The 21,576-nt window shown below is 48.7% G+C and overlaps 2 protein-coding genes across 4 annotated transcripts; both read right to left on the bottom strand.

Annotated features, from left to right (window-relative positions):
- Positions 1–140: 140 nt before the first annotated feature.
- Adprs (ADP-ribosylserine hydrolase) lies at positions 141–4,967 on the bottom strand. The gene is made up of 6 exons (XM_057784585.1): positions 4,707–4,967; positions 2,360–2,456; positions 1,900–2,107; positions 1,637–1,821; positions 1,240–1,340; positions 141–790 (listed from the first exon to the last, which is right to left on the bottom strand). Exons 1-6 carry the CDS (start codon positions 4,921–4,923, stop codon positions 498–500), a joined length of 1,101 nt encoding a protein of 366 aa, XP_057640568.1. The 5' UTR covers positions 4,924–4,967; the 3' UTR covers positions 141–497.
- Positions 4,968–5,393: 426 nt separating this feature from the next.
- Positions 5,394–8,723, bottom strand: Tekt2 (tektin 2). Of its 3 annotated transcripts, none has more exons than XM_057784771.1 (10): positions 8,666–8,723; positions 7,839–8,044; positions 7,628–7,753; positions 7,263–7,468; positions 6,695–6,838; positions 6,498–6,612; positions 6,265–6,372; positions 6,013–6,156; positions 5,767–5,846; positions 5,394–5,617 (listed from the first exon to the last, which is right to left on the bottom strand). In XM_057784771.1, the coding sequence occupies exons 2-10, from the start codon at positions 7,992–7,994 to the stop codon at positions 5,404–5,406; spliced, it is 1,293 nt and encodes a 430-aa protein (XP_057640754.1). In that variant the 5' UTR covers positions 7,995–8,044; positions 8,666–8,723; the 3' UTR covers positions 5,394–5,403. The 3 variants fall into 3 exon arrangements, with proteins under 3 accessions (XP_057640754.1, XP_057640755.1, XP_057640756.1); XM_057784772.1 differs by lacking the exon at positions 8,666–8,723 and adding an exon at positions 8,602–8,612; XM_057784773.1 differs by lacking the exon at positions 8,666–8,723 and adding an exon at positions 8,331–8,450.
- Between the last annotated feature and the right edge of the window lie 12,853 nt (positions 8,724–21,576).

Below are 21,576 nucleotides of genomic sequence, written 5' to 3'. Positions count from 1 at the left end.
TCTGTCCTCCCTGTTTGGAAGGAGAAGACTGCCCTACAACACAGCAGCTACTGCCTTGGGGTCCCAGTACTAGAAGAGTAGCAGGCAGGGAGTCACTACTTAAGACAGCCCACTAGTGGAAACACGCAGGATATGCTGGGATTTACAAAAACCGTTTATTGCTGTGACTCCCACCAGAGGCAGGCAAGGAGCCCCATTCCAGAGAGGGGTCAGGCCAAGTCGGCAATGGATGGGCTGGATGCAGACGCCAATCTCAAGAGCCACACAACCTGCTGGCTTTGTCCTGTCACAGTGGTTAAAACCCAACAGGGAGATATGATATCCGCAGGTCATGTCCACCTACTGAAGCCCATGTCCTAGATGGAAAAGAATGCTTCAAGGAGGCACCAGTTCCTCACTGTCCCACAGACTCCAGTCCCAAGCTTAAAGGGACTCTGGCTGCAACCTGAGTTGTCCTTGGTCCCGATGGGCCTGACAAGGCCCCTGAGGTTGTGTCCTCACAGAGTCTCCTGGAAGACCCGATGCAGGCTCTGGGCCAGGACATCCGTCTCCTCGTAGCCCTCACAGCTTTGCTGCCAGCTCTCTGGCACCTGCTCCATCCCATAGTAAGCGCCAGCAATGGCCCCAGCCATGGTGGCTATGGTGTCTGTGTCGCCACCAAGTGAGATGGAGTAGATGAGCGTCCTCTGCAGGCTGTTGAAGGTGGAGGGGATCTCAGGATCAGGTTCCATGCAGCGCAGGAAGCAGTAGATGGCGGTGGGCACAGATTCAAAGGCAGCAATGCCATTCCCTGTGAGAAAGCCGGAAATAGGAACCTGACCTCCCTCCCTGCCACAGGCGTCCTGCCCTTGCCAAGAGCCAGCCCTCCTAGCTCTGTGCAGGGCCATGCCTGAGACCTCAGGCTCTACAGTCAGACCATGGGGCCACCACACCTGCTGGTGGCCAGGCAAGGTCCCAGTAAGGCCTGTCCTTGGTTGATTCCTGCTCTCTCCCAGGGCTACTGAGATGTGAGTCACTGTAAAACACTCTGTGGTGCCCAGGGCACAGGCACCAAGTAAACTAACATCCATAATCACACTGGTAGACAAACCGATAACTGGCTGCTGTTTCTTTGGACACTGATCCTTAAGGCTGCAGGCACCATGTGCACAGCCCTGCCAGCGGCCCTACAAAGCGCTCTAGCTGTCCCAGCAGCCCTCTGAGGACAGCTGGGGAATATATCAGTCAGGGTCCACCCACCTAGCTCAGACACCACTTCCTCTCGGCTCACCACGTCCTGGTCTAGCAGCTCTCCAACCTTCTTCAGCCTGCTGGAGTAAGGACGCTCCTCCATACCCAACCTGGGGTTTAGGAAACGATTTCAGAGGTCAGAGTGAGCAGGCAGAGACACAGGTAGGGGAAGGAAACCTTAAGAGGAATGGGGACATCAGGTCCCACCCAGTGTTCGGAGAGGACCAGAGATGTTTTGTTCTCTGGGACACCGAGGGCCATGAATCCACTGAGACAAAGGGCCTCCTCCTACCACTCCATACAGCTGCCAGTGAAGACAGGAACCCCGGCTTTGCAGCAGTGCCAACACCCACTCCTGACCTGCACACTCTGACTCCCCTCAGCCCCAGCTCCACCCCATACTCACTCCTTGGCATCCAGGACCGACTGGGCATCACCTTCCAGCTCCTCCATGTGGCCCAGAAGCTGCTCGAGGAAGTGCTCACTGGATGTAACACCCTGCAGAGCTAGGTGCACAGCCAGGGCCTGCAGGATGGCACCGTTGTAACCCAGGGAGGAGGCATGGGTCAGCTGGGCTGAGAGCCGGGCAAACTGTGGAGAGGATGAGCCACTGTCACGTCTCTACAGATCAGTCGGGAAAGGGGTGTCTGTGACCCACCTGTCCAGTACCTTCTGTACGTCTTCGATACTCTTGTAGGCCAGTGGGATGCCTGCCACCCGCATGGCACCTCCATTACCATAGGAGCCTTTTCCATTGAACTGGGCCCGGGCAGGCTCATAGACATCACGGCACTTGGGGCTCAGGAGCTTCTTGAAGACAGTGATGACTCCAGCCCCATACCCTCTGTCAGGGTCCTTCTTGTATTCTTGGGCAAACCTGGTAAAGAGAAAGAAGGCAGACAGAGTTTCAGAGATGTCTCTCGTGGCTAGAAGAAAGGGCTGCGCCAGGCTGGAAGGGGAGGTGTGAAGTGCCTAGGTGCCTGCACCTGACTATGCTGTCACTTTCAGCTCGGGGAGCTGCTGTCAGCTTGGATAAGGGGCCCTGCTGGGTACGCACAGGTATAGCTCCTCTCTTGAAGGGTGCAGCACCACTGCCTGCCTGGCCTCACGCCAGGATCACATCCCTCACCTGTGAGCCATGTCCACCTCGTCGAAGGCCTCCTTGGCCAGGAGGGACTGCACCAGGGCCCTGGCCATGGCGGTGTCATCTGTGTAGTACAATGTTTCTGCAGGGAAGAGGGAGATAGGGTTAGAGCGTCCCAAAGGGCTCTGGGAGAATGCCCAACAACTGACCTCTTACCCCTCCCTCCTGCCAGCTATGAATTCTTCAGCTTTTAGCCTTGGGATTTGCAACAACTGGCTACTCCCCAATGGTCATGACGCCCTGCTGATTTCTGAAGGGAGCCCTTCCACTCCCTTCTTCCTTCACTGCTAATTATCTCAATATGGCCCACATGGTCTCTCCTGCTTCCCACCTCCAACGCTGACACAAATTCTTCAGTAAGAAGAGGTTGCCTTCTTCCCTTCATTCTCCTGATCAAACAGCTGTCCACTGGCTTCAGGAAGAGGTCTCAGTTCATGGGCTTGGTATCCACACTCTTCCCAGTGTGGCCCCCTCCTTCCTCACCACCCTCCACCTCACAGACTCCCTTGTACAAGCACTTGGGTCAAGTCCTTGCAGCCAGGTTGCTCCCTACCCACCTCATCTCCTTTCCCCCCAGCTGCAGGTTTTCTGACATCCCCCTTCTTTAGGTTGATTTGTATGGGTATTTTTGCCTTCCTGCGAGTCTGTGCACTACATGTGTGCCTGGTGCCCAGAGAGGCCAGAAGAAGGTATCAGATCCCTTGAGCCTGGAGTTAACAGATGGTTGTGGGCCGCCATGTAGATGCTGGGAATTGAACCTGGGTCCTCTAGAAGAACAGCCAGTTCTCTTAGCTGCCGAACCATCTCTGCTGTCCCTTTTGTTTTGTATTTGAGACAGGGTCTCACTGTGTAGTACTGTCTGGCCTACAATAGACAGATTCCTGTCTCTTCCTCATAAGCGCTGGGATTACAGGTGTACGACATACTCAGGTTCTCGTACTTCTGACATGTCAGACTCAAAGAGGCTACTAACCTGCTAGGGGCAGTGATATGGCCTCACTTAAGAGAAGACTGTTAGAGAACAGACTTTCCTGATAAGTGCCTCCCTGACTCCTCAAATAGCCAGCCCACTCCTTCCATGTAGCCCAAACTCCATTTTCCTTCTTTTTTGGTGGACCCTACATCTTAGCTTCATAACAGTAACTGCATTCCCAGTCTCCCTCAGCCTGGCTGAAGGTAAAGGCCACCTCAGTCCCTGAGGCAGGAGGTTGCTCATTTCCCTAGTCTATCCTCAATCACACACCCTTCATTTGCTCACTGTGCCCTGATCTTCTTGAGGGGGGCACCTTTCTTCAGTCCCAGCCCAGGAGGCCACCTCTGCCTAACCACATGGTAACTATCAGCCACACATCTCTTATTGCCACTTGCTTATTTAGGGCCAGGCCCCACACTCGGGTTGCAGCTTTTGTAGGTACTGTAGCAAAAGGAGAACCGGAGAACCTCTATTCCAGGGCTACGGGAGCCACATGGGGGGAAAGCGCTGTCAGTGTGTCATCCCCCAAAGGCAATCTCAAGGCAGAGAGGAACAAACCAGGCCTTTAGGAGATGGGCTGAGTTCCTGGACCTGAGCCCGACCCGAGGTCAGAACCTCCTTCGGATTCCTCAGTTGTGTGAGCTCTTTTCACTCAGTCCTTATGTTGGAATTTTTGCAGCCACAGCGTTCCAACTACCACTCAACCTAAAGCACGGCTTTTTTTTTTTTTAATCTTACCAAACTACAATGAAATAAAAGTTGTTGTCTTTGCCTCATCTCTGCTCCCTTTAACACCCGTTTCCCATGTTCTCGACACACTTGACATGGCTTTCTGGGTTCAAGACTACCCTGACTTTTTTTGTAGCACACCGGTGCCTCCATCCTGAAATTCTTCCCTCTGATTCTGTGACTGTCTTCCTGCCTCTCCTTCCTCCATCTCTAAACGCCTCTGACTTAAGGTGTCCTCCGGGGATCTGACGACAGCCGGCTTTGACTGTTCTCCCACACGCTCCAAGAAGAACCGAGCCCTCTGCTGACATTTGGACCGGAGCTGGAGGACGAGCTGCCTACGCAAGCCCAGGGAAGGGACCTATCTTCACTGGCTGGGGACAGTGCCCGCCGACGCCCACATCGGGCCAGCAGCTTGAGAAAGCTGGCCACCACCGAACCGGACGAGTGGGCTCTGGCTCACGCTAAGGTTTTAGGCGAGGCCTGCGCTCTGACAGGGGACACGGCGGGAGACCTAACTACCGGGAGAGCTGGGGAGAAGCGATCGGGTCACAGGGGCCTTCAGACTCGGGGCTGCGCCGCACGACCCTCGCCCAGGTGTGGGGACCCGGCGGGTGGCGCCCCGCCCACCTGTCCGCGCGCTGCCCGGCGTGCCCGGGTCCGGCTCCAGGCTCTGCACGTGACGCAGGACTGACGTCAGGCTGACGGTATCGTGGGCCTCGTAGACAGCGCCCACGCAGTCTCCCAGCAGCGCGCCAGCCAGGCAGCCTCGGAAGCGCGAGAGAGAGCGGGCCGCACCGGCCCCGCCGCCGCCCGCCGCCGTCATCATCGCCGCCGCCGCAGCCATCCGCGCGCGGGCTAGGCGCCACTTCCGGCGCCGATGCTACTGCCTCCGCGGTCCTCCCGCCCCCCGCATTCCCACAGCGCCCCCTTGTGACCCGGAGTCTCAGTGTGCGTCCCAGCCTACACCACCACCCAGCGGCTTGGCGCCGCAGCGCCCCGCAGTCCCCGCACGCTTCGCTCCGGCGACCCTCCAATTTGTAAATGGCGACACAAATCAAACCTACCGCCCCCTGAAGTGTCGCGGAGGTCCCTTTGAAAAGAACCTGAACAAGAACGTTGCCTACTCCAATGTTGTCGTTTTGGACTTTTGACCCCATTGAAGCCTAGGCCACTCCATCACCCAAATGGAGCGTCTCTTTCCCTCTCTCCCAGCACCTTCATGGGAATCAGAGAAAAGCCTGGCCTGAGAAATTCCATCTTTATTAGATTCACTGCTCCCTCCTCATTTCCCACCCAACCTTCCCTCCTCCCGCAGCCACCAAGGCTAGGCTAGCTCCAGCTGGCAAGTTTTGAGTGGACTCAGTATACGGTTTGTCGTGCGCGTGAAGGTGTCCACCTGGGGCACATATTTCTCAGCCGGCACCGTCAGCTTGCGTCGGGCGTCCATACACTTGGTGTCCAACAGCATGGAGTTGGCCTTGCACGCAATGTCAGCCTGCAGCCGGGCCAGGTGCTTGAACAGGGCATCCAGGGCATCCCTGTAGCGGAGGCATCGAGAGCTCACAGCCCTGCACGAGGCTTCGAGGGCCAGATCATTTCACCAGCTTAAAGCCCACAGGGACCCGCAGGCAGTAAGGTTCCATGGTTGGGCAGTGTCTCCCACCCTTCCTCCCCTCTCTAAACCTACTGTGTCTGGGCCAGCTTCTGCTTCAAGGCACTAATGGTTGCCTCCAACTGGTGGACTTCATCAATGAGACCATCCTGTGGCTGGAGGCAGAAGGGCAGGATGGGATTCGCAGTTCGGCCACGCTGCCCTTCAGCTGGCCTCAGGACTGCCCTGGGCCAGAACGCTTGCTCCTCTAGGAACCTGGGCAGGAATAATACTGAGGACTCCTTAGCAGAGGAGGGCGGTTCCCAGTGGGGACCCTCGTACCTGGTCCCGGCAGAGTTCCACATTGGACCGGAAGTTTCTGGCCTCCAGTCGGGTGTGTGCAAGTTTCAAGTTCATCATCTTTCTGCGTAGGTCGTCCTCCAGGCGCCGAATATCTTCCTGCAGCTCGGCTATCTCCTCTAAGGTCTGTGGCAGACATACTGTTCTCCACCAGCAAGATGCACCCTCGGGCCCAAGCAGGGAACCTAGTGCCTTGCCTCACAGCAGGGGAGGAAGAGACAGGGAGAGACTCACGTTTTTCTCTTGCCACTTGAGCTCACTGTACACACTCTCCATCTCCCGGAGCCGCTTCCTGAAGGCAAATTCTGTTGCAACCCTCTGAGCTTCAAGTTCATTGTTGGTCTGTGTGACAAGAGGGGGCCAGGCAAGAAGAGGGTCATGGCGGTGTGAGGCTGCTGCTTAAGTCGGGAAGGGCTGACATATGGTCAGTGGGGAAGGAAACATAAAGGTTGGTTTGTCTCAGTCACCTGAGCGATAGTTAGGGCAATGGCTTCCCTCAACTCTATGGCTGCTTTTATTTCGGCCTCTGCGTGGTCCTTGTTGAACCTACTGAAGTCATCCCATTGCTGAAGCGTGGTGGAGCTGTGGAGGAGAGGAAACAGTGGGGTTGCAGGATGTGGCCTCCAAGCGACAGAGGAAGGGCTGACTGAAATACTCCTCTTACTCTTTGGGGACTCGTGTGGGGTTAACCTTCAGAGAGATGTTTGGGGAAGTGAGGTTGAGAGAGAGGCAGCCCCTGTCGATATCCAGTGTCTCCATTTTGTCCCGGTGGTCAGAATTGAGCTGCTGCCGGACTTCCTGCAGGAGGCTGGGGAAGAAAACTGCATTGGAGTCCCCCCCCCCCCCGCGGGGTTTCGGGATGCAGCCTGTGGTGAAGATACTGAGGGGTTGTGTATGTGTGTGTGTGTGTGTATGACCATGAAGGTACTGCTGAATTTGAGACAGCAGCATGGCCTCGTGAGTGTCCCACAGACACAGAGCCTGGGTGTGTGGCCTCACACATGTGCACACACACTTACGATAAGGTGCTGAGGGCAGCGGCAGGTGCTTTCAGCTACAGAAAGAACAATGGCTGCCTAGGAGTAGGCAGCAGAAAGCAGGCTGTAAACAAGTCGTGCCTTCTGCCAGAAGCCCCCGAGGGACAGAAAGCATCATCCAGTCAGCTGTTCTCTGCCCACAAAACCCATGATGCCTCGAGTGCGTGAGTGTGCTCAGGCCCTTCTCTGCCTCACCACAGCTGCTGGAAGGCCTGGGTGGTCCTCTGCTGCAGAGCCTTCTTGGTGGCTTCAATGACTTCCACCTCTTTCAGCAGCTCTTCTTCCACGGGGTCCTTCACCACGTCAATGTCTCGCCGGCTCTCCCGCAGAGTCAGGCACTCGATGGCCACATCCAGAGGCAGGTTCTTGGCCTGCAGGTTTTCCTCTGCAGACTCTTTCATCTAGAAAGGAAGGACACAGGGGCTGGTGGGGCGATGCACTGCGAGATCGCTGCGATCCTCACTTTGGCAGAGGGGAGCATAGCTTCCCAGATCTGGAAGTGGGATGGGAGGGGCAGGCCATTGCATCAGAGCCCGCTGGTACCCGGCCCTGCTCCCTGCCTGTGTCAACGTGTCGATCTCAGCGTCTAAATTTGTCAGACACTTGTCCAGCATCTCCTTCCACCGGTTGACAGTATCGATCCTCTCTGCCAGGCGGATCCTATTGTCATGTTCATCCCAAACAGTCTGGAAGAGATGGAACCAAATAAAATGAGGATCTGTGGTTGAGGGCCCTCCCATGGACCATGGGGCGGCTGAGCGGCCCGCCAACCTGGTTGTTGGTCTCATTGCGAAGGATCCTGGCCTCCTGGCGGATCTGGTGGGAAGCATCCCGCTGCCTCTCCGCATTGGTGGACAACAGGTAGCTGTTGGTGCGCCAGTCCGAGAGCTGGTAGCGCTGGCTGGGCTTGACGCTGAGTGTAGCCATGGCTAAGGAGCCAAGGGTCTGAGACCCTTAGGCCTGTTCCAGACCACCACCTGCAGAAGAAATGGGAGGTGCCTTTCTGAACCCCCATCCTGTACTCTTGGCTCTAAGACCTTTTCTGCAGAGCCTGTTGGGAAGGGCTCCAACTCGGTCCCCAGCTCAACTTCCTGGGAGGAATTAGCAATCTACTATATTTCCTAGTGGTTCATTTCAGGCACAAAGTCCTGCAGATCCAGGGGCGTGGAAAGGAAGGAAGAGAGCCCGTGGTGTGTGTGTGTGTGTGTGTGTGTGTGTGTAGGAGGCGCCAAATGCCTAGTGAAGGGATGACAAGGACCATACCCCTTAATCCTGTTTCCACCCCTACTTCCAACAATCAGCTCTTTCCTAGGCTGTGGGCCCAGCCCACGGGGGATCTGGGAGAAGAAGGGTTGTTTCCCTTCCAGGGTGGTATGACTGGGCTGGCGCACCCAGGCTGGAACCTCCACTTGCCCCGCCCAGGTAGAGAGGAGGAGCAGGCTGGCGGCTCCGTAGGAGGAGCTGGGATCAGAGTCTTGAACCCAGCAGGACCCTTTGCCTGCGCAGGCTCCGTCTTTGGGGTTTCAATCCATACACCGGCCAGAGGTCTGGGTTAGGAGGGCGGCCACAGGATACTTCCACCATCCGGATCCTCTCACCTGATCTCCCCGCTCTCCTTCGCCCTCGGTGCCCCAGTCTGGGAACGCCTGTTGTTTGCGTCTCTGGTTGCCTAGCAACCGCCCCCCCCTCGCGGAGTCACCTGCGCCCCTGCGCTGTTTTACCTGAGCTCCAGCTGCGAATCTAGGAACTAGACATTTTAGTTTGAACAACGGTTTACACCGACAAGATTTTAAAAGTATGGCTAGTGTGTCGAGTAAAGGCCTCGCGCTCTGGCTCGCTTTGTTTTCCTGTCTCCTTGCAGAAATGGATGGACTAACAAAAAAATATACCTTGGGCATTGTATCTAGCACACATTCCTTTGACTTTGCTTTGCTCAACAATTTTACTAGTGTTTGAAATCATAAAAAAATAGATTTTTTTTTTTTGCCGGGCAGAAGGTGTTACTCACAAGTATAGAGATAGGTAGCGGCGTCTGGACTTGGCGGGCAAGTGGAGGGTGGGGCTGCCACCTGAGAAGTGGGAGGTGCTTGCTTGTAGGAGAATCCTTCCTGCAGATTTGTTATGAAGCCCAGGAAAGACTGGTGATAGAGCAGATTTTTTTTTTAACAGACACCCCCCACCCCACGCCACTACCAAAGACAACACACATAGCACAGAGTGAAGTATGGGCAGAATTTATCGCGGAGTAGAGGATAGTTCACTCCTAAGGACTGAGAGTGGATACCAGCTGTAGAAGTTAGCTGAATTCGGGAAATAACCGGGGTAGCTAAAAGATAAAATAATTATATTTTTATTTATTATAAGGGGAAAACTCATGAAATAGGAACAAGAAGTCCAAGCTCAGCTGTGCTGCGAGGGAACCACAGAGAGACCTGGGCCTTGAACGGTTTTCTTCTCCAGGTCCAGAAAGCCACACCCTATCTTAAAGATAATTGGTTGGCAAAGATTCCCCAACAACCAGCGAAGGAATGACAACTGTGCCGGTCTTCAGAACAAGTGGCTTTTCCCAAGGGACTTGGTTCTGTCTAGGCCTATTTGCATTGACTCCTGAGGAGGCGGCGATGGTGGGTCTTTGTTCTTTAACGGAACTGCTGGGCAGCAGTCTCACCAGGTTTAGGGCTCCTGGAGCTAGATTCTAGATCAGCAGTTCTCAACCTTCCTAATGCTGCGGCCCTTGATGCAGTTCCTCATGTTGTGGTGACCCCAACCATAAAATTATTTTCATTGCTACTTCATAACCATAAAATTTGCTACTGTTATGAGTCATATGTAATATCTGTGTTTTCTGATGGTCTTAGGTGAACCCCGTGGAAAGGGTCGTTCAACCTCTAAGGGGGTCGCAACCCACAGATTGAGAACCACTGTTCTAGATAAGGGGCTTGATGAAGGTCTTGTCCTTTAGACACATAGGTCTACTGTTCCCGTCCTTGGTTTTGCAGACTCTGACTGCCCAGGAGCCTTCTGGATTATGAAGGATCCTAGAGACAGATCATGAAGCAGGAAATCTGATACAAGATTTGAGTACTTCTATATTTTGATTGCTAGTTCTGGGTTATATATGCTTTTTCCTAGTGCACAATTCCTTCCCGTGATGCATCTGGCTTTACTCTTACACATACTTAATTTGCAGAGTGCTTAGACTTCCCTCAGAGTTCACTCAGAGGACATAGTTTGCCTGACTGCACATCGACCTTCAGCTAGTCTAGGCTGGATGGGTCCGCTCACTCTGTATCCTCAAATATCTAAGGAATATTCCTGAATCAGAGCTGTCCAGGAAAGAGGTCATGAATGGCTATTAGGGGCAGAGAAACAAGCCATTTTTCAGGGTGTGTGTTTGTGCAGCTTAATGCAGGAGGGGGTGCTAGGTTGTCAGCTGCATTGTTAGAAGAGGGACATGTGCACAGTTGTGGCCCAAACCAAGTAGAGTCCCAGGTGGCTAAGATGTTCCATATGCTTGCCAACTCATCACCACGCCTGCTTTATGCGTGTCAGGGATTGCCCATCGTTGTGCATGCTAGGTGAGTTCTCTCTCCGCTAAGCCACACCCCCAGCCTGAAAATGCATGCCTTCTTTAGGGTTTTTCTGTGCAGCACTGGCTGTCCTGGAACTCACTACGTAGACCAGGTCGGCCTCAGACTCACAGAGATCTGCCTGCTTCTACCTCCCAAGTGCTGGGATTAAAGGTGTGTACCGCCCCGCCACTGCCCATTGAGAATGCATAACTTTTATTTTATTTTTTTCAAGATTATGTATACAGTGTTCTGTCTATATGTATCCCTGCAGGCCAGAAGAGGGCACCAGATCTCATTACAGATGGCTAGGAATTAAACTAAGGACCTTTGGAAGAGAAATCAGTGCTCTTAACCACTGATATTTAATCAAAAGAGATGGGGCTAATTCTGTGGTTGCTGGCTCCCTAAAGAACTTAAAGTGTTGGTTCAGCTGATGTATTCTGATAGAAAAGTGTGTCTCAGTGAGCATCGCCCACGCCTAGGTGCCCAGCACAGCTGTGTTAAATGTCTGTAGAGGACACTGTGTATTGCTTGCACAGCCTGTTTGGTGTGTGGAGAGGCCAGCTGCACTATTGTGCCCTAACATTTCTTTCTTTAGAGTTGCATTTGCAATGCCCAGAGGCAGATACAGTGTTATTTAGCACAACATCTCTCCTTCCTGCTAAGTACTCTACTGTGTACCTTAATGGTGTGGGTATTATGAGGATATTATTTAGAATTTTATTTTTAAATATTTATTATTTTTACTCACGTGTCTCTGTGTGTATGTCTACCACATGAGTGCAGCGGCCACAGGAGTCCAGAAGACGATGTTGGATCCCTTGGCGCTGGAGTTACAGGCAGTTGTAAGCCACCCGACGTGGGTACTGGGAACCAAACTTAGTTCCTCTGAAAGAGCAGCAAGCGCCCTTACAGCTGGACCACCTCCCCACCACCCATGACACATGTTTTTAAAGAATCAAGTCCAACTTCGCTATCACTTACATATTTCATAAAAAAAGAGGTGTAGAGAATAGATCAGAGTTGTAAAAAAGCGATAGCTAGATTTGTACGCCTCATGCTGTTCACAGGTGGTTTGGGGCGGTCCCCCACATCAGGTGCCGCAGCTACACTGGTCAGAGAGCTCTGTGCGGACAGCACTGGGCGCACTTCTCAAAGCCCTCAAAGCCCCAGGGGCAGATCTGGCAGGAGGTGCATCTGGGCCCAGCACGAGGAGGAGCCGGTGCTTGAGCGAGATCCAGAGGCGCTGCAGGAGCGGTTGGAGACCTCGGTGAGTGGACACAGTAGCTAGACAGACGCTAAAAAACGTGCAAGGAGGCGTGGGAGGACACTAAAACTTAACTGGACACTAGGTTGTGATTTCTTGAGTGTTGACGGCCCTCTCTCTCCGGAAAAAGACCCCTGGCAACAGCAGGCTGTAAACACGAAGACCCTGCCCTCCGTTCTTGGGTTTGCCCTTTGTAGATGCCCAGGATCCCTTTCTATTCTAAACAACTTACTAGCTTGCCTCACAGATTACAGCTAAGATTTCAGCTGAGGTTTGCTACTAAGCTCAACTCTGCTGGTTGGAAATTGCTGTTTTAGGAGGCTTGAGAACTGATTCTGAGACTTTTTCTTTTTTTTTTTTTTGGTTTTTCGAGACAGGGTTTCTCTGTGGTTTTTCCGAGACTTTTTTATATTATTTTATTTCTGGTTTCCTAAGACAGTGTCTCACTATGCAGACGAGGCGGCCTCAGGCTCACAGGGATCCACCTGCCTCTTCCTCCCAGTGCTGGGAGTAAAGGTGTGCACCACCACGCCTGGCCGAGAGCTGGTTTCTAACATCTTAGTCTGATGTTTTCCTGTATAGGGATCTCAGAGAACTCAGATCAAACAACTTTTAGGAGTCTGTATAAATAAATTAAAATGTATTATATATAGAGTATTCCACCTGCATGTGTGCTTGAGGGCACCAGATCTCATTACAGATGACTGTCAGCTGCCACGTGGGTTTTGGGAAGTGAACCCGGGTCTTCTGGATGAGTAGCAGCCAGTGCTCTTAACCTCTGAGCCATGTTTCTAGCCCTGTCCTTATGTTTTTTAATTAAAAGGTTTTGAAGCACATGGGAACTTGCTTAGGGGGACTATCTGACACCAGCACTCCATGAGTGTAAACTCTGACCCTCCTATTGCAGCAGATGGCTCCCCTCACCTAATCCTGAAGCGTCATAGTGATAAGGACATAACAGCAGGCTGGAACAGGTTTTTAAAGTTATTTTCTTTTTTATTGCAGGTATCAGTGGAAGTTACACTTTAAACAAGATAAGCAACAATAAAACCATTAATTTTTTAAATCAAAGAGTAAAAACAAACACAACATAGAACCCTTCTTGTTTGCGGAACGACTTGGTCCCAGGACATTTTGGGGACATTTGGCTCAGGAAGAGTCATGAGTACTTCTTTAACGTGCTGTCACATATGACCAAACTGTCTGAAACGAGCTTCTTCAAGCTCAGCTTCACACAGAAGGGGAAGTCATTTTGGGAAATCGTTTTTTTAGGGTAAGATGGTTTGGTTCAAAGTAGAAAATTTAATACCAAGTTGGAAATAGCAAAGACAAGCACTTCTGGTTAAAACTTTATTTGCTTTCTGCTAGTCCTAACCACGCATCGTCTTTAAGGAGTTACCACGACAAACCAGAGCCTGGCCCCAGTGCACAGTGACGGAATCCAGCACTGGGTGGATCTAATGGCACAGTGACCATGCGCATCACTCCTAACGCAATTCCAATTGCTCCTCACAAACACAGCAGCCAAGGTCAGCATTTTGCATCTTTTCTGGTCCCATAGTAACTTACAGATCAGACCCACTCCACCGTCTTAGCTGGTGTCAGCGTGTAGTCAAGTCTGTAAAAAGGCAGCAGCCAGACAAGTGTCATGAGAGGCTGCGGTGAAACACGACAGCAAACTGCTCTTCGGAAAAGCCAGCAGACACTACGAGGTGAGCTCGGGCATACGACGGAGCTACTTTGGGACAGGATGAGGAGGATCAGAGCCCCATCCGAGGTTGTGCCCTGGGGTCAGTAGAAATATTTGGCAGGAGCAGGGAGCAGGAGCAGAGGGTGGAGGAGGTTACTCTGAATTTATGTAATATCTTAGATTCAAAACGTTCTGTTATTCACCCCGGAGCAGAAGCTCACATCTGCAGAACAAAGAGGCACACGTGGTCTCGGTGACTGAAGGGTAAGATTTAAAGGCTGTTCACACAGGACATTTCACAGGTGGCTCCACCTCCCCGCACGTCTGACAATTCACAGTTCACTACTCAGAAAGGTCCCTGTCAGAGGAATCTTAGTTCTTCATCCATCACTTGGTCCAAAGCAGCAGCAGTGTGTGAAGCCGGAGCAGTTAGTAACGCTTTGTATTAGAGAGGGGTGGGGTTGCAGTGGAATGGTCATACTGCCATGTTAGTCTTCCCGACACGAAAAAACAACACATTATTTCGTCTACTTAAACTCAACTCATATATATTATCAAGTACTTATAGACACACGCGTACATACACCGCTGCTTTCCGCAGCTACAGATGCACCCACATATTTGTTCACACAAATGATATTTACTTACAAGATACAGTAATACTTTTATGGGTCCATAACTGAGACAGGCATTAAAGTGACACATGACGGGAAGCCCCGTTTAACAGTGTTCTGATGTATCAGTGTTAGCTATCACACGGCACGCTGGAGGCCTCTCTCTCTCTCTCTCTCTCTCTCTCTCTCTCTCTCTCTCTCTCTCTCTCTCTCTCTCTCTCCCTCCTTCTTTCTGAGACAAGGTCTTTCTACACAGCCATGGCTGGCCTGGAATTTGGATGATCCTCCTCCTCTGCCTTCCAAGTGCTGGGATTACAGATGTGAGTCACCACATCCCGCTTTTTATCTTTAAGTATAAAGCTCCCCAGCACCTCACCTTGTAATCTAATTGTTCTATTAAACTAACCACAGATACCAGCTTTGTTAGCGAGATGTTGGAAACACCCAGATGCTTGCAAGAACGGGAGGTCAGAAACAGGAGAGATTAAGACTAAACACTGAATTCATCCATACCCTGTATATTTAACACACATTCTTTTTTTTTTTACAAATAAAAACAAAAGCAATAAACTTGTTTGTTGCAAAGGAATTGTTTCTACCTGTGGTGCTATGCCCTTTGTGATTTCTTAGAAACTGGAGCCCCTTCTTACAAGGAAATGGGCTTCCTGTTGAAATCTGTTGAAGCATAAGGCCCTGCTGGCATTCCACAGGTGCCCGGGTTGTGCATGCAATATCACTGCAGCCCACCTTTCTCTGACTTGTAGGAAAGGGTCTCACTTACGTTAGACCTGTGACCCGCCTGCGGCAGCCTCCTGCATGCTGGGACCTCGGGTGCCTCACTGTGTCTGGCTTATGTTCTAGCTTTTATAGAGAAGTGACAGCTGGAATTTTGAAGGTAAGAGCAAAGTTCAGCTCTGTCTGTACAGTGACAAGTGAAGTCGGCACTCTACCCACTTCTCCAAGGGAAAGCGACCCAACATCTGCCAAGAAAGGCAGGGCAAGCCCCACGGCACAGCAGCTGGGCAGATGTGGAGCAGAGGCACCTGGACATAGGTCGAGTTAAAATCCGAGTGCCCAGTGGCTTCATCATTAACTCAAAATGCAGCTGCAACCAGTTTAGCACCACTGAGAGGAATTCAGTTTTTGAAAACTTATGTTTTTGCTAGGGGTTATTACAGGGAAAAAAATAAATGTGCCCATGTGCTGGACATCAGGAGGGAAGAACAGGACACACTGGGGCACCGCACTGCCATGCCATCAAGCTTCTCATATTTGATTCATAAAACGATCTCTTTCACAGAGGCCGGCTGTGGAGGAGGCGTTCAGACCTCCCTACACTCGGAGCTTCTGAACAGCTCTTCCTTTGTGCAAGCCAACAGACTGATTCTCGAGACTTGGCGAGGTAGGTGAGGGCTGGGACCATCACGACAGGGAGACAGTGGAGCTAGTGTGACGACGCCCAAGTCTCTGGCTCATGTTCTAGGCCCTTTCCACTCTCAACAGTCCCCTTCTAGTTGAGATCTTTTCAAAGTCACATCTGAAAACACCATATGTCTCCCTTCAAACCAAGGCCTGATCAGAGATGAGCTGAATTCTTTTTCTTTCTTTTTTAGAGAAAGGATCTTATAACTGCCCAGGCTGGCCAGAAACTCAAATGTATGACCCATGCCTGGCATGTATGTATGTATATGTATATATACACATATATGTAATTTATAATTTTACTCATGTGTGTATTGCTCACTAAGTTCAGGAGGGGGCATCAGATCTCTCGGAGCTGGAGTTTCAGGCATTGGTGAGCTGTCAATGTAGGTTCTGGGCAACCCATATCTGGTTCTCTGACAAGAACAGTAAGTGTTCTTAACAGCTAAGCATCTCTCTCTAGTCTCTAAAATATTATTTTTTTTGTATAGAATTTTTTACATACCAAGAGGTCAAGTGTGATAAATATATCTATATAACAACTTTAGTCAAATAAATAAATATGTAAGTTGAGTGAGTTGTCAAAGTATTAATTCATTCAACCTATTAAAAATATATATTTAAGAAGCCATGTATCAAAATAAGTCAGAACTTTTTTTCTTGGTCTGAAGCTTAAGATATTCACCAGGCTGATCTCAAACTCAGAGATCACCCTGCCTCCCGGGGTGCAGGGGTTAAAGGTGTGTGCCACCATGCCCGCCCGGTTAAAATAGTCTTATGATCATGCAGGAACTTCTGGCAAATGATCCTGCTTCCCAGGCACTCTGAAGACTATTATCTACTCACGGTAGAGTTCTATGTAAACCGCCTGTGAACTTTTTTGTTTTCTGTTTAAAGAGAAAAAGTTGTACCCAGGCTAAGAAGGCACCCAGAAAACGTTACATCTCTATTCTAGAGGGTTCCACCAGTTCAAGCTTGCTGTTCTTGGTGGTGGTTTAGGAGGGGACAAGGCAGGGGCAGGTCTGTGCTTGGAGGCATGTGCTTAACCACCGAGGGTACTGCTAGTCCTCTGTGCGCCCTCCTGAACGGGAAAAGGACGCATGTAGGTTTGCAAGGGCTCACCAACAGTGACTGGAAAGGGAGGTGCCCAGGATCAGTCATCGTCAGAGATCAACTCTATTGCTACAAAAACATCGGAACAAACTGCATGCATTAAGCAGGTGGAACCACTTATATCAAGATCCCGCCTTCATTCCGTCCCACCAGTGTTTTCCCCAAATCCTTACAGAAGAGCCTGGCAAGGCCCAGCTTGGTGTTTTCTAAAGAGAGAGCCACCAAAGCTACGGCAGCAACACCAGGCTTCTATTGAAGGATAAACACCTCACGCGATCCCTCACTGTAAAGCAGAGGTGACTTCTAAGACAAACTCGGCAAGAACCGGCGCAGCTCTGGGTTTGGGACAAGCAGCTAATACAGGTCTCCATTATGAACCCTTTCCTGTATCAAACAGCAACAACGGCTCTATTATCAGTGTGGTTTTGAGAACTTGGAAAATACGAACGATACAGGTTCTAGGATCCCTGCTTCTATTCACTGCTCATTCTTGCACTGCTCAGTGTCTTTATAAATGTCCCGTTTTCACAGATAATAAAGGTGGGGTCACACACACAACACATTTGAGCCACTCCTTCTTTGAGATGAAGATTATCAAGTGGCGGGGCTGGAGAAATGGCTCAGTGGTTAAGAGCATTGCCTGCTCCTCCAAAGGTCCTGAGTTCAATTCCCGGCAACCACATGGTGGCTCACAACCATCTGTAATGAGATCTGGTGCCCTCTTCTGGCCTGCAGACACACAGACAGAATATTGTATGCAAAATAAATTAAAAAAAAAAAAAAAAAAAAAAAAAGATTATCAAGTGGCTAACTCCAGGGAGTTCTGTTTGTTTCTCCAAACAAAAGTCATGAAGAGAAAGCTTTAGGCATGAACCAGCAGAGTAATTTCCCTCTCTAGTCTCTGACGCAGCCAGTTATGAGTATCCTAGGATGGCCTCCAATTTAGTATGCAATCAAAGACAACCTCGAGCTATTGATCCCTGAGTGGGATTATAGAAGTGTACCAGCAAGCCCAGTAAGGTGCTGGGGATTGAACTCAGGGCTTCATGCACATAAGCCAAGCACTCTTCTGCATGACCTACATCTCAGACACTGATGTAAATGGTAAACAAAATTACAGACTTGCACACAGTCTGGGACTGGGAAAAATAAACACAGAGATGGCTACTGACCAACTCGACCGTCTTTTACAGAGGACAGTTCCTATGCCTCACTGCCCAGACACTTGGCTCTGAAGAGGTGGCCTATAAAAAACAAGCCGTCCAGTATTTCACTGTTAATGTAGCCCTGATTCCAGGTATCTAGGTATGTGGAGATTACCACAGAAGCTCAGGTACCCAAAAGCTTTCTAAAGAAAAAAAGAAAGCTGGATTACAGATAGCCTTAAAAACATTAGTCGAAAAGAATTATATGCCCATCTAACTGGCAGAGCGCTGGCATACAATAAAACTGAAGTCACAAACAGTGCACATCCTTAAAAGGGGACCTATCTATCCTTGCAGAGACAAAACAAAACAAAACCGACCCACTTGAAACAGTCTCTACTCATAGCTAACATGCCCCAATGATCAGGGCACTGATAGTCAATGAGAACTTAATCTGGGGGTGAAGGGAGGCATCCAGAAGCTACATTAAAAAGCAAAGTATGTAACAGAAAAACGCAGAGAGATGATTTGGCTAATGTTCACATGGAATCACATGCCAACTCAGTTTACAGTGTAAGTTTTTACATGTCATAAAAATATTTTCCTATTTCCAAGTACTTAAACCTTTCCCATTTTCCTCCCTCTCCCTGGAAGAGCAGGATATAGTGAGAGAAGCAAAATGCATTCAGCCTCAATAATGTGACACTGAAAAATTCAAGAAGGGATGGAAGCTGCCTTTCAATTTCTCCCAGGAAAGAAAAATTTCTTATCAAGCAAATTCAGAGTGTAAAAATAAAATGGAAATATTTTACCTTCTTGAGGGAACACATTTTTTCTCACATACTTATGTTTAAAGGAATTATGTGCCAATATTATATTGATCCACTAAAAACTGCTTTGAAGCCGAGCGTTTAATCCCAGCACTCGGGAGGCAGAGGTGGGGGATCAGCCAGCCTGGTCTACAAGAGCTAGTTCCAGGACAGGCTCCAAAGCCACAGAGAAACCCTGTCTCGAAAAACCAAAACAACAACAAAAACAAAAACAAAAAACTGCAATGATTTTATATATATACATACACACACACACTTGAAATTAATATTCTATAGTCATACTTTTCATTGCTTTCCAGTTAGTTCATGTTACTGCTCAGTTAAGATTCTGTTGCTGAGTTTTTTATTTTTGGAAACAAGATCACATTGTGTAGCCCTGGCTGGCCTGGGATTTACAGAGATCTGCCTGTCTCTGCCTCTCAGGTACTGCAATGAAAGCCATGCACCACCACCACTTCTGGCTTACTTAGGAAAACTGCAGTTAGCTGACATACTCTATTATTCAATCCCTGCCCTTTGCAGGTACCTACACTCTTTTTCTTTACTGATACTCAGGGTTGAATCAACTTTAAACTATTCTAGGAAAGTTCAGGGTAGCAAATCTTCCAAATAATTGCAGGAAGGAAAATCTCATTTCAAAGTCAATTATCAATGACTTGTCTATCTTTTTCTATTTGTCTTCCTGACTATAAAAAGGAATCACAGTCTCGAGCAATGAGCCTCAAGCTAAAAAAAGAACTCTATCGGTCCAGTTTGTTAGTGTTAGTCTGCTCCAAGTGAAGGAGAAAAACAACCTAACCTGCAGAGAAGCCCCTCCTATCTACACGTAGGAAGCCACCTAAAAACTATCTTTAATGCCCAGTATATAAAATATTAAATATTCTAAATTAGAAAATAGCATTAATGGTTTATTGGTAAAAATTCAAACTCCATAGAATTAGTAGTTTGGTTTATATATTAACACACCATCTTAATTTCTGCTAATTTTACAAAGAAAAAGCTAGAAATATCTATAAAAATAAAATCCTTAAGTCCAACATCTAGGGCAAAATACAAAAGTTGCACACAGATTGCCAAGAAATATGAACAACACGATAGAAAAATTAACCTTAAAAATAAGCTAATAATTGCTACTAAGACATTAGAAAAATGAGAACGTTCAATGTGCAAAGAGACGAAGTACACCGCAGATGATCAGTGTAATTTTACTGCCATCATGACGCAATGCAGCAGTACAAGGTTGCTGAGGTGCGGTGTTTCTGTCTCGGTCTAGAGATCTTCTGCAGGGACGCTCACTAAATTCACACAGGAACTGGTTAAGCTGACCATTTATGTTGTTTACTGAGTCATGGTATCAGGACAAGCTGTCTTCTAACAGAAATGGGTCTCACTCTGCTTATCCCCCACCACAGTCCAAATCTGCATTTTTCCTCTTCCCCTAGTGCTAGGGTTGAAGTCAGGGCTTTGCATATACTAACTAAGTATGTGCTCTACCAAGGAGTTACAAACCTTCAGACCACGGTCTGTTGTTAAATAACCGGCCTCGCTTTCTTCCAGCCGTTCTCCAGTCCTCCCACCCTGGAAAGACAGGGGTCATCTAAAACCGTCACTACTGCCTAAAAACAGAATTTCCCTAAAGACTGGGCTGTAATCATTTTGCTTTTCTCTTACATAGGAAAGGTCGGGTCGGGGGTAACTGTACAGGAAAAGCAGCTCAGAACACGCAGTTCCTGGCACGGCCCCTTTGCCTTGGGCACTTATTACTGTACCTGTTATCCCATATGCATTGTAGATTACCTCAAACATAGCTGAGAATTAAAAATTATATTTTCAAATTTACAAAATCAATTTGGTGAGCATTAACTTAGACATGTTACTACATAAAACCCCTTGGTTCTCTAGACTAAATTCACGACGACAAATAACATTATTTATATGAAACTGTCATACATACTTGTGGTATTCTAAATTATCTTAAATTTTTTTTTTGCTTTATGCTATTTAAAAAATAAAAATCTACAGCACCATCTTCAGAAAAGGCACTTTCTCAGAACCGCCTTGATTTAGAAAATGATTTACAAACCATTCAGTGTCTGCCCTAAAAAATCTCTTTATTGAGACCCTAATATAAAACAATAAGAGATTCTGGTGACCTTATTGACATTGATTTCAAAAAGAGAGGGAGCTTACTGGCTGGCCGGATGATTTGAGAAGACCCTAGTTTTGTCATACTGTTTGTTACCTGTAACTTCACAGGGTCTCGTACTGGGAATCCAACCCTCCATCCTGAAGTTTACCATCCTTTTATTCAAGTTAAAGTCATTAATTTCCATGTGTTAAAAACAAAAGACTCTTAAGATTTAATAATATAAAACTCTAGGGCACTCCTTTTGGTGTGTGAGGTAAATTTCAACTGGCCATGGATAATCAACAGAAGCCTTGTCCATCTAAAAACTGCTGACTTACAGGGAAAATTATAAACTTAAATGTAACATTTTTAGAACTATGAAAAAAGTAGAAGTATTTTTTCCTTTCGTGAATATATTTTATTTATATATAGATCACCTTCTTCCCCCTGGAACCCAGCTTGGGTTTAATTAATCACAGCATCATATTTATCATCATAGATTTTTTTTTTAGAAACAATTCTCTTTTTGATTTCTTTTTTTTAAAATTTTATTGGTGGTTTTGAATATATATATATATATATATATATATATATATATATATATTTGTGTGTGCCAGTGCTGGATCCTGGAGTTACAGACAGTTGTGAGCTGCCACATGGGTGCTCTGGGAATTAAACCCCGGGTCCTCTGGAAGAAAAGTCAGTGCTCTTAACCACTGAACCATCCC

The sequence above is a fragment of the Chionomys nivalis genome, chromosome 11 (assembly GCF_950005125.1).
Source record: "Chionomys nivalis chromosome 11, mChiNiv1.1, whole genome shotgun sequence".
Lineage (NCBI taxonomy): Eukaryota > Metazoa > Chordata > Mammalia > Rodentia > Cricetidae > Chionomys > Chionomys nivalis.
The sequence above is the reverse complement of the archived record's forward strand: the minus strand, read 5'-3'. Positions and strand labels throughout refer to the sequence as shown.